We start from the raw sequence: 12,484 nt of genomic DNA, 5'->3' as shown, positions 1-12,484 counted from the left end.
GACAGACAGACAGACGGAGGGACATAGACTCAGAAAGTGATTCTGAGGCGATTGGTATACTTTAAGGTGGGTCTAGGACCAATATTTTTGGGTGTTACAAACTTCAGCACAAACGCATAATACCCTCCCCACTATTGTCGTGTAGGGTATAATTACTAATAAAACGATCAAAATCTACATAAATGAATTTGAAGTAGACGTAAATTCATTTACCAAAATTTATTAGAATAGGCCCATATTTACCCCTTCTCCCCTATGAGCCCCTTGTAGAAAATCTCTTTTTTGTCAATAATAAGTAAAAATTTCACAATAAAACAAATTAAATGTTATAAAAAAAAAAATCCACAATTTTAACATACTGACTGGTGTAGGGTATCATATGGTCGGCAAAGTCCGGCTATAAATTCATACTTGTTTTTACTATTGTTTTGTTTTTGTTTCAAAATATTTAATTTGAAAATCTTTTATGACATATAACGATACAAAACGATATGACATCGATTGTAATACATATTACAATATTTTTATATATATATATATATATATATATATATATATATATATATATATATATATATATATATATATATATATATATATATATATATATATATATATATATATATATATATATATATATAGTGGTTTTGATTTTTAATGACACTTTTTTGATTATATAAGCGTTATTGTTTTAATTAATTTTGTCATCATTATAAGATGTCCTTTTTTGGAGCATACATAGTGGATATTGGCACAATTTCAGTGATATTGTCCCCTTTATAATTAAATCGGACATTTTTGCATCTGTGTGTATGAGAAAATTGCGAAATATTTTTGCCAACATTATTTTCATCAATATTAAAGCATAGCGGTAACCAATGCACATACGTAACCCCTTTGTGAATGGTATAAACGCGAATGGATGTGGTTTATGGGTTGTGGCAAAATGTTTGTCTGGATTGAAGGTTGTGGCGTGAGTACCCCAAACTTGTTCACTACGTTGCATGTTGAAAATATCGATACCAATTTGTGTTCCTTCGGGTATAATAGTGCCATTACATAATTGAAAATCACAGGAAGCTTGTCGCAATACCATAGGCACCGGTGCAAAAAGACGCATGGCTTCATTAATTACCATTTCCGCATATGTCATACGCTCGAGATGTTCTAATGTGATTTCGGTGAGTATTAGATCATTATTTCCACCATTGCGCAATTGATTTGGCGATACTTGTAAACCTTTTTTTTCTGAGTTGTGGGTTGTTTTTCTATTGTTAGTGGGAAAAATTTCAACAAGTTCATTGTATAATTTTTCTTGATATTCTGGATGCATTGCCAAGCACAAGCAAACTAAATACAACGCAGTTGATGTAGTCTCAAATGTCTAAAAAAAATAAATAACAAAATACTTGTTTATATAAAATTAGATTTAATATTAAAAAATTATAAATTTTGTAAACCTCAAAGTGATGTACTTTTTCAAAGTATGGTCTAAGATATCCATAATTTCAAGAAGTAATAATTTTTTAGTACCGAAGTAGTATCTTACTAGTATAAAATCACTAGGAAAAAATATACACGCCTGGTACAAAATTGACCTAAATTGTTCAATAAGATAACGATGTCATGTATATATTTACATTAGAGTGCTCTAAAAACGAAGTTGCGAATTTTGCCCATTCCAGAATTGTTCTCTGGGTTGTAAAACTATATCATACAAAAAATTAGCCTGATAGGATATTGTTAACAGGTGCCGCCACTGCTCTGAAGTTTCCAAGGGGAAAAATAGAAAATATTTCTTTTAGTTTTTGCTCAAATTTGTCCATTTAGTAATAAAGTTTGAACTTTATTGTATAGGAATCGTAATGTGCACAGAGTAAGCATTTCGGAAAGATATAAAATACAAATTGCTTGAAAACTTTAAAAGTTGTAGGCCATTAATGAGTCTCACAGCACATGAACTCGAAATGTGACAAAAAATTACTTTTTATGGAATATATTCTAAAAAAGAAACATTTTGTTACTTGCCCCTTATTTACAAACAAAATTTTCATTTTATAAACGGTTTATAAAAAAAATTCGTATGAAAATGTTGTTGTATAAACCTTTATAAAATAAAAATTTTGTTTGTGAATAAATATATCTGTAATTACTCGAATATTAGTTCTTGCCCTTATAAGATAACGCAAACATGTTCTCAGCTGTGGTCAAAAAAGTTAGATTTTTTCAACGTCCGTTTTAAATCTACAATTTCAGTTTTTTGAAACTTTGTTAAAAAAATTCCAAACTTTTAGGGGATTTATGAACAACAGATAAGTCAATTAATATTTCTTACAGATTGGCTGTACCTGCGATTTGAACTCGGAGGATTTCGGAAATATCTTAATTTTTTGTAATATTTTAGAGAATAAGTATTAATTCTTTACTGTTGTTCAGATAATATAAAATATATATAAAGTTTTATTAAAATCGGGCATTATTAACCCATAAACTGTGGAGTTCAAAGGTCAAATTTTGTAATATTTGGGAATTCTCAGTGTACCATATCGAAATAATATTTATTTGTAAGCGATATTTACCAAATATTTTATACTTACAGCGGCCACGATATTTATTTGTAAGCGATATTTACCAAATATTTTATACTTACAGCGGCCACGATTACATTGGCTTCATCTCTAACGTCTTGCCATGTTAGTTGACCTTCTTCAATATTTTGTTTAACTTGATTAACAAAAACTCGTGATTTTAATTTATTTATTCTTCCAATTTCTTCATCTTTAACTCCTTTCTCTTTATCACATTCGTAAAAGTATTGAAGATTCGATTTTACCTTGTTTTCATTACGGCGCATTTTCCTTTCGGTGGGCATTTTTTTAACCGCATTTGCTGTCGTTAATGTTGATGGTGACGTATAACAATTTTGTTTCACTTCTAAAAGCTGTGAATCGAAAACATGAACAATTAATGCCAACCTTAAATATGCTTTACTACAGAGTACATATCACGTAATACATTTGGCTAATTTCAGGTCAAGTGACCCAACTTTTTAAATCGATGTCTTCCGATTTTGATGAAATTTTCACTAATGTTAGTACTATTGGATAGTAGGTCATTAATAAGTTTTCGGTGCTATCGATCCAGAACTGCAGGACTTAGTAATTTTTTACTACTGGTGTTAGCAAAAATTTTCCAAATTAGTTGAAATAGCTATTTCTTCATGTTTTCAAAAATATTAATTATTTTTTTAGTCCAAAGATATCTTAACTTTGGATAGTTTTTGCTAGGACTAATAGGTGAAATGGTACACTCATTTGAATAGTACCCTGTGTCACCAAAATGTCCTGCTTTGATCCCTTCTAAGTCCAGCAGTTCTGGAATGAAAATTTATATTTGGCCTACTATCCAATAGTACATACTAATCTTAGTACAAATTTCGCCAAAATCAATATTTTGTGTTGGGTCACTTGCTATATGTTTAAGTTTGCTAAAAAATAAACAAAAATATCTTACATTTTCGACGAATTCATACAGAACATTGATGTATTGTCGCTGACGCTTAAATAGCGATGAATATCGATATACTTTGTCCGAATATAGCCATGGTGATAACATTCTTTTGACACACACCTCAGTTATTCTAAAGTTGAGTAAGAATAAGTGAAATAAAGTTCGACATTAATTATTAATATTTTTTGTATTATTATGTGCATTTTGGAGTGTCCCGAGAAAAAGCCTTTTTAAGAATCTCAATATAAACTGAACACGAGTGATTGAAAATTATAAAGCCGGCTTTACACGCTCACACAAGTAATATAATCAGTCAAAATTTTGTGTGAAAGAGTACGTATGGGATCGTCTAAACGCAATATGTAATGAAACCATCACTCATTGAGAGAGAATACGGATGGAAAAACGTGACCTAAATTTGTATTAAAGAACAAACAACAAAATCTTTGTAAATTTTTCATGCCATAAATCAGAAAAATGTGCATAGTTTGGTAATTGTTTTGTATGCAAAATATATACCCAAAAAAGGAGTTAAATATGTAGGCACAATGTTTATTAGAGATCCAAAAAAGAAGTTGCGTTTAGAACTGTTGGTTGTAACATTATGTCATACAAAAATTAGGCTCATAGGATAACGTTAACAAGTGGCGCAACGGCCCAGAATAAATCCCATGAGATTTTTTTTTTAAATTTGTTAAACAAAGTTTTTTTTAAAAAAATAACGGCCGTTAAAAAAATAAAACCTTTTTGACCATAGCTGAGAACATGTTTGCGTTATCTTTTAAAAACAAAAGTAATATTCGAGTTATTAAAGATATATTTTATGTAACAAAACGTTTTTTTAGATTATGTATATAAAAAAATATTTTGCCAAATTGCCTAGGGAATTTGCAATAAATTTTTAATTAATGTTTGTGTTTTATATCCTTTTAAAATGTTTATTCTGAACATATTACGATCCCTTTACAATAAAGTTCAAAATCAACCATATTATAATTAAAAAAAATAAAAAAATCGATTTTCCCGGCGCCTGTGAACGTTATCCTATCAGCTTTTGCAATATGTGGTTTTACAACCCAATAAAGAGGGAATGAATGAATGGCCTGTCGGAATATATTTTCTTCATACAATATTTTAGCACTCTAATGTACATATATACAACAAAAAATCGAACTCACATCGAAAATAATATCCATATTTGAAATTGGAAAAATCCTGATGCAACCAATATATTATGGGATGAATCTATATGAAAGACTTTAGTATGACGCATGTTTTATACCCAAAAATTTTGTAATATGTCAGTTTTGTAGTAAATGAGCGATATGTTTTATACATATTAGGGATGCGAAACGGGACTGGCATTTAAAAATCCCGGCATTCGGGATTTTTTGGGATTTCAGGATTTTGGGATTACAAACGTGATGATAATTACGTTTGTAAAAAAAAATTTTAATTGAAATTTAGCAGATAGAAGATGTATTTAAATTTTAAAATAAAAACTTTCAGAATCTCATAATTTCTAAAACTTTTTAACTACATACATACTTCCTAAATAAATATCATGTTTCAAAATTTGACGTAAGAACTTTTATAAAATTCATACTGTTCCATTTAAACTACTAATTACAACAGAGACCAATTCAATTAGTCGAATATCAATTTAGAACCTTTCCGTTGAAACACATTTTCAATTTAACATAAAATACATACTAGTTTTGAAACAAAACATATTCATTGTATTTATATATATATATAAAATTTGATGTACATTTAGAACAAGTTTATTTACCTTAATACATATATAGTAAAAGATACATACATTTTGGGGATTTTATATCAAGCGACTGAACTTTTGAAACGGATGTTTTTGATCGGAATAAAATTTTTTTTAATATTTTTTTTTGAAAGATTAGAGATATGATTGTCGAAAATATTTGGAGAAAATGTTCCTCTGTACAATTTGTAAGAAATTATATAGATGTTTTGCAATTAGTTTTAGTTTTTGAGATTAGTTTTAAAAGTTATATTGACAAATGATGTCTAATATATCCTATAGTAAAAATATTGTATATTAAATAAAATTGGGAATAAGACAAACATTGGTACAAATTGCATTCCGATCAGAAGACATCAGGTCACTTGACATGGAATCCCCTATATATTAATAAATTTCTATTTATTTACCCATTATAAGATTCAAAAATTCCAGCTGCACAATTGTTTTTAAAATTAATTTTTTTGCCCATTGTCGTCTCTATTTATGTAAAATTTGCATCCATCAAATCCGATAAAAAGATGAAACTTGTTATATTATATTGTTATATTATTATATATTAGACCAAAACACGCTGTATGGAAAGCAAAAACGTATTTTTGTCATCTCCTCAAAATCTACCTTGCTTTATTTTATGATGATTCCGAAAATATTTAAGCAAGGTAAATTTTGATAAAAACACTACTTTGCTTTCCATACAGAGTGAGTCGGTCTCGTGTGAATGTATGTAATGTGAGATACAATAAATTACGTTAAACTTACGACAGGCAGTCTCCAATACGCTTCTCTTCAAAATTTCATAAATTTCCAATGGTTGACATTGAGTCGTCATCAGTTTCGTTACAAGAATATTGGCTTCTTGATTAAATATGGGCAAAAATGTATGGATGACTTGGCGACTAAAGGCTGGATTTATAAGACGTCTGTGTTTGTTCCAACGCGGTGCTAAACGAGAATAAAAGAAATAACAGTGCTATATTCGGCTGTGCCGAATCTTATATACCCTTCACCATAGTGTATTTTAAACATATTAGTTTTATAAATTTTAAATTTTTCCCGTCTACATTATTACTAAACCAAAAGAAAAACAAAATGAACAACAACAACGCTAAACGAAATAAAAAACAAAATTCACAAGGCATCTAAAACAACAGACATCTCAACATACATACCGAAAAACAGAGAAAAACAAAATAAACAACGCATTCGTAATTCAGCTCTCAGTCGTAATTCAGGTCTGAGTTGGGAAACAACTCTCGCGTCATCGCGATTATTTCTTAAACGCGTTCAGGCTTGTATTTGTTGCCTGGCTTTCGACAGTTTTGCGTCTCACTCGCACTGGTGTAATGTATTACTTCATATAACTGTTCAAAGTTATATGTTGTCTACATTAACCTCGTGCTTTCGTATTACCTCAAGTGAGGTTATGTTTTATTGGTGGAGACCATAGAATACTCAAACGTTTTTAACTGGTGGAGACCATAAAATACTCACGATATAACCTGGTGGAGACCATTTAAACTCAAATATATACTGGTGGAGACCCTTAATACTTTTGATGAAATCAAGTCCGGATGCTCCAACTTCCTATATGAAGGTATAGGTCGGTTGGTGGGGTTTTCTCTGGACAAACGTGTGATAACCTAGCAATATGAGTGCTTGATGCACTCTCCTAATCAAAACCCAAAAAAAAAAAAAAAAAATAATTCAGCTCTGGGTAGAGGAAGACCGTCGTGCGTCGTTGCCATTATCGCTTAAGGGTAATCAGGCCGTCCTTTTTGCTCTGCCTTCGAGAGTTTTACGTTTCAAACAGCATTGGCTAATGTGTGACGTCAGATAACTGTACCGAGTTACAGTTTTTCTTGAGGTGCATAATTGGACATGTGCAATCGTGTTAACTTAACCTAAGTTTTTAATTTGGAACATATGAGCTAGTTTTTTCTAGCTAGAATTGGTGATGGCGTTGTATAATTTTAATTACTGGCCAAATAAATCTTAGTTTTCGAAACTAAGTAACTTAAAGAACAAACAAACAAACAAAATAAACAACGCAATAAAACCAACCTACATCAAAATATATGAACAGAATTTACAAAAACAAAATAAAAAGAAAATACACAACTCAATGACGCCAAAAGCATCCAAACATAAAAATACACAGCTGAATAAATTTTTGGTCATATCTCCGTTATTTATAGACCGATTTTGCTGATTTTAAATAGCGATCTTCTCGAAAGCATGTCTAACTGAACTATTGAAGATTTGGATCTCGCCGATATCTGGGGACCTCTAAAAACTGATTTCAACGGACAGACAGACAGACGGACAGACGGACAGACAGACGGACATAGCTTAATCGACTCCGCTATCTATAAGGATCCAGAATATATATACTTTATAGGGTCGGAAAATTATATTATAGAAATTACAAACGGAATGACAATCTTATATATACCCTTCTCACGAAGGTGAAGGGTATAAAAATCATAATGCAATCGATAATAAATTTCTTAAAAATAATATATGTATGTATATGAAATTTGCTTATCAAGCTTAGGATATGTATATTCGAATTTGAAATTTTCAAATTTTTTGTTTAGGTCCAGAAAAATTCATAGTAATTGAGTTTTGGAAGTGGACCATCGTACGGGTGCTTTGACTTATTATAGGTCAATGCAAAAAAATTTAGGTATGTGCGTTTAAGTAATTAAAAACATTTTCGGAGATTGATTTATATGTACACAAAACATATTTTTGTAAATTTTTTAACAGGATATCTTTATTTGGCATTGAAATATGTGCGATTAATTAATTGTTGGAAGTGACCTTATATGAGAGCTATGACTAATAATGGACCGTTCCGGAAAAAATTTGGTAGAATGGGTTATATGTACACAAAACATAATCAAGTCGAATTTTATCCCTATAACTTATAAGTCAATGAAATATGTGTGTTTAAGTGATTTTCGGAAGTCGACCTTATATGTGAGCAATGACTAATTGTGGACCGAATCGAAAAAAGTTTGCGGAGTGATTAGTACATATACAGTACGTATTCGTGTTTTATGTTAATAGCTTTATTTATCAATGAAATATGGCCGTTTAACTGTGTTTCGGAAGCTATGACCAACTGAGGAACGAATAGAAAAACATTTAGCAGAGTAATTGATTTTGCAGAGTGATTGATAGATATACAGAATATATTAGTGTTGAATTTTATCTCGATAGCTTTATTTATCAAATATGCCCGTTTAAGAAGTTTTTGGAGGAGGGTCTTATATGGAAGCTATGACATATTGCGGTCCGATAAATATCTACGTTGGTATTATGATTTGTATTCATATTATATTTACATGTACCAATTTTGTGTTGATATCGAAATATTTGTGGGCGTTATTAACGATAAACTAATTTCCAAGAATATATACCTTCATTTTGGGATCTATGAGAAATTTCAAATCAATGGGCTTGATATTGGCCAAATTTCATCAATTATCTTGACGGACGGACATAAGTAGCTTAGTCTGAGTCTTTAAAGTGAGTGTAGGATTCATATTTTATGGCTGTTACAGACATCAGCACAACATAGTGGTGTACGGCATAAATATCATTATGAAAATTAAAATTTCTGTTAGACTGTGTGCCAAACGGCAGCAAAGTTCTATGGTAAAATAAAATTTTCTTATGGTGGAAGATATTATCACTTTTGCTGTGCCAAACGAAATCTTTTTTGATTACATAAAACCGATCGGCACACACTCTTAATATGAAAATTTAAATGTTTGTTAAGAATTTCTATTTTTTTAGGAATATCTGTATGAAAAATATAAGATAATAGTACCTACGACTAGGAAATGTCACCGCATATTTTTAAATAAATTTTGATTACATTAAACCGATCGGCACACACTCTTAATATGAAAATTTAAATGTTTATTAAGAATTTATATTTTTTCAGAAATATCTGTATGAAAAATATAAGATAATAGTACCTACGACTAGGAAATGTCACGGCATATTTTTTAAATAAATATACTTTAAGCCCCGTTAACTCCGCCTCCGAAATCTTTTTTGATTACATTAAACCGATCGGCACACACTCTTAATATGAAAATTTAAATGTTTGTTAAGAATTTCTATTTTTTTAGGAATATCTGTATGAAAAATATAAGATAATAGTACCTACGACTAGGAAATGTCACCGCATATTTTTAAATAAATTTTGATTACATTAAACCGATCGGCACACACTCTTAATATGAAAATTTAAATGTTTATTAAGAATTTATATTTTTTCAGAAATATCAGTATGAAAAATATAAGATAATAGTACCTACGACTAGGAAATGTCACGGCATATTTTTTAAATAAATATACTTTAAGCCCCGTTAACTCCGCCTCTGGTTATTGTTTAACCGAAAGTTATTCTGCCGATTAAAATATTGTTTGTATGAAAATTGTCAATTTAATCTAAAGATAAAGAATAACTAGACATTGTGTTATTGGGGGTAAGTGATATTTAATTTATGCACCAGGAGCTAAATCGTAATGAGATAACTTTTGGTTAGCTGATACGGGTGCAAAGTGAGTCAGAACTGATTCGTTCCTATGACATTACATTGAAAAACTAAAACAAAATGGTTAGCTTTTAAGTCACCTTTGACTCATTTATGGTTAACTATATGTTAGTTTTAAGTTAACTTAAAATCCTACTGGGTTAGTACCTTTATTGTTAGTGTATTGTTGTACGTTTTAATTTTAACTTACAGCTGGAAGTGAACAAGCCATCTCCGATGGCAGTTGCCATGAAACGGTAAAGGTCGCCTTTGTTTGTACAGCAGGCAGAGTTAAAGATAGTTTCAATTGTTTCCGGATCATTAACATAAAGAAAACATTTGGTTCCCATCCATGATACAAATGGTGTTTTATATTGCTGTCCCTTTTGCTGCATGTACTGCAGAAATCCTAGGCAAGACATAAATACATATTATTTTAACAATTATAAAGACAATAAGTAATACTATATCGTCACGGCCTTATCTGACTTTTTCATTGAATTTGATGTACATAGGGCATAAATTGAACTCCACCGAACAAAATGATCGATTTTATTCACATTATATTTTAAACAGTTTTAAGTACTATGGCTCACCTTCTGGTTTCATCATTTGCAATCCTATACCTATAAATGGCAGTCCAAGTGGTCCTCTTAGTTGGAAATACAGTTTGTAGAATCTGCGCCTAGACCATAAAAAATAAATCCATACCGTTATAACAATAATGGACAAAACTAAAAATACTATTGACATGTTGTGGTGATTTAGCGCTTATACCGAACGACTTTAATATTCAAATATTAAAATCACACTAAATTATTGTTCGCACTTAACAAAACAACGTTTAGTGGTAAGTAGAATATTCGAGTTCTCCTTCCTCCTCGCGCCTCCTATCTGCAACCATGATGTTTTGTTTTCTTAACAAATTATCAATAATCAATAATAAATACTACACAAAATTAACAACAATTTAGGTAAAATGATCAGTATGCGAATACTTTTGGAAAATTGTAGTAAGAAACAGTATTTCAATTCACGATTTCCAAAGAAAAGATATTAATATTAATTCCGTAAGTAAAATAAGTGTTATTGTCTGAAGGTCCCTTTACAGGATTGTCAGTTCTTATTTGTACATATGAACAATTATAAAACTACTACCAAACGTAGAAAAACTCTTTATTTATTTTTTATAAATTGTCATTTAATCAATATTGCAGTTCATAATTTATATACATTCACATTTTTCAACCAATTTATCTGTTTAACATCTTTTTGATATACTAAACTTATGCACATTATAATTTTTTTTAATATTGACCTAATAACAACATTTATCACATAATATCAAAATATACGAAGTATGCTCCTACCGCGACTAGGTCACGTTTTTGAGACAAAATCTGTTGTAACTCTGATTGACCAAAAGTAACAAGAACTTTTTATATAATATAAATATAATATAAATGTTTCTATTATTAATCGTTCTGGAGTTATAGCTTCATATGTTAGCTTTATGGCCAAAATTTGGATTTTTTCAACTATGAGCGACAAGAGACACGTGTTAACGTCTTTTAATCAAGCTCAAATTTCTGCTATCTTATTATCTGGAAAAGGGGAATCATTATGTGGGGTTAAGACAAACAATATTCCGACTTTTTCCCCATATAAGATCCAGTCAGTCTACTGTGTATGCTTATTTTTATGTTTTTAAGTTCAAAGTACTAAAAAGTTTCTTCTTATAAATGCTCGTACACTCGCACAATATGTTGAATTTGATGTTTTATAAATCAATATAGTAATAGAAAAACAAACATTTTCCAAATACTTAGTAACATAAATTAACAATTTTTATGTAGCTGTTTTTTGTTTACTTGGGGTGCCAAACGGGACTGGCTTTTACAAATTAAATTATATAAATTTAATTATTTTATATATGGAAATCTTTAAATCATCAAATTACTAGAAGTAGTTGAAGGTCTCCACTTGCAAACTGATTTTTATTTGACATTTGTTGAAAAATATAAATTTCTAAAATGATTGAAATGTAATTTTCAAATCAGAGGATAAATAGTGAATGACTGCTTAGGTTTAGTTGCATGCAGCTCCCTATGTAAGTAAGTCTATAATTGCAATAGGTTTAATATTTGTTCCATCGTAATGCATATAATTTTGAAAAGCAATGGCGATACCAAAATGGAGTAGGGATAGATCTGAAATGTTTCCCAACTTTTATTTGAAATTGTAAGAAAATGCATTTATTTACAAAATTTTCTATTTAAATTTTTTGGTATTTTTGTAAATAAAACCTTATAAAATACTGGTTGTGTAGTAATTTCTAACTGAAACCACACAGGAGGATTACAAAGGAGCAAAATCATTAAATGTTTACACATTTTATGAATATTGGTACTAGTAATAAACTAGATCTAAAGGATCCAATTGGGTCTAAGAGTACTAGTATAAGTCTAACACTAATGGTACTTGTAGTTTTTTAAACACACTCAATGTAAATATTAGTACTAGTAACAAACTGGATCTAAAGGATCCAATTGGGTCTAAGAGTACTAGTATAAGTCTAGAACTAATGGCCCTAGTAATTTTTAAATTTTTCAAACCAAAATGTTTCCTTGAAATATTTCTC

General features: G+C 30.0%; 1 protein-coding gene across 1 annotated transcript; it reads right to left on the bottom strand.

The window, feature by feature from the left end:
- Nucleotides 1–647: 647 nt before the first annotated feature.
- On the bottom strand, nt 648–10,645 carry LOC111674506 (probable cytochrome P450 313b1). Its single transcript, XM_023435122.2, has 7 exons — nt 10,440–10,645; nt 10,055–10,252; nt 6,050–6,232; nt 5,698–5,767; nt 3,514–3,640; nt 2,651–2,941; nt 648–1,384 (listed from the first exon to the last, which is right to left on the bottom strand). The coding sequence occupies exons 1-7, from the start codon at nt 10,594–10,596 to the stop codon at nt 692–694; spliced, it is 1,719 nt and encodes a 572-aa protein (XP_023290890.2). The 5' UTR covers nt 10,597–10,645; the 3' UTR covers nt 648–691.
- Nucleotides 10,646–12,484: the final 1,839 nt, after the last annotated feature.

This window comes from Lucilia cuprina, chromosome 4 (genome assembly GCF_022045245.1).
Source record: "Lucilia cuprina isolate Lc7/37 chromosome 4, ASM2204524v1, whole genome shotgun sequence".
Lineage (NCBI taxonomy): Eukaryota > Metazoa > Arthropoda > Insecta > Diptera > Calliphoridae > Lucilia > Lucilia cuprina.
This window is presented reverse-complemented; position numbering and strand designations above follow the sequence as displayed.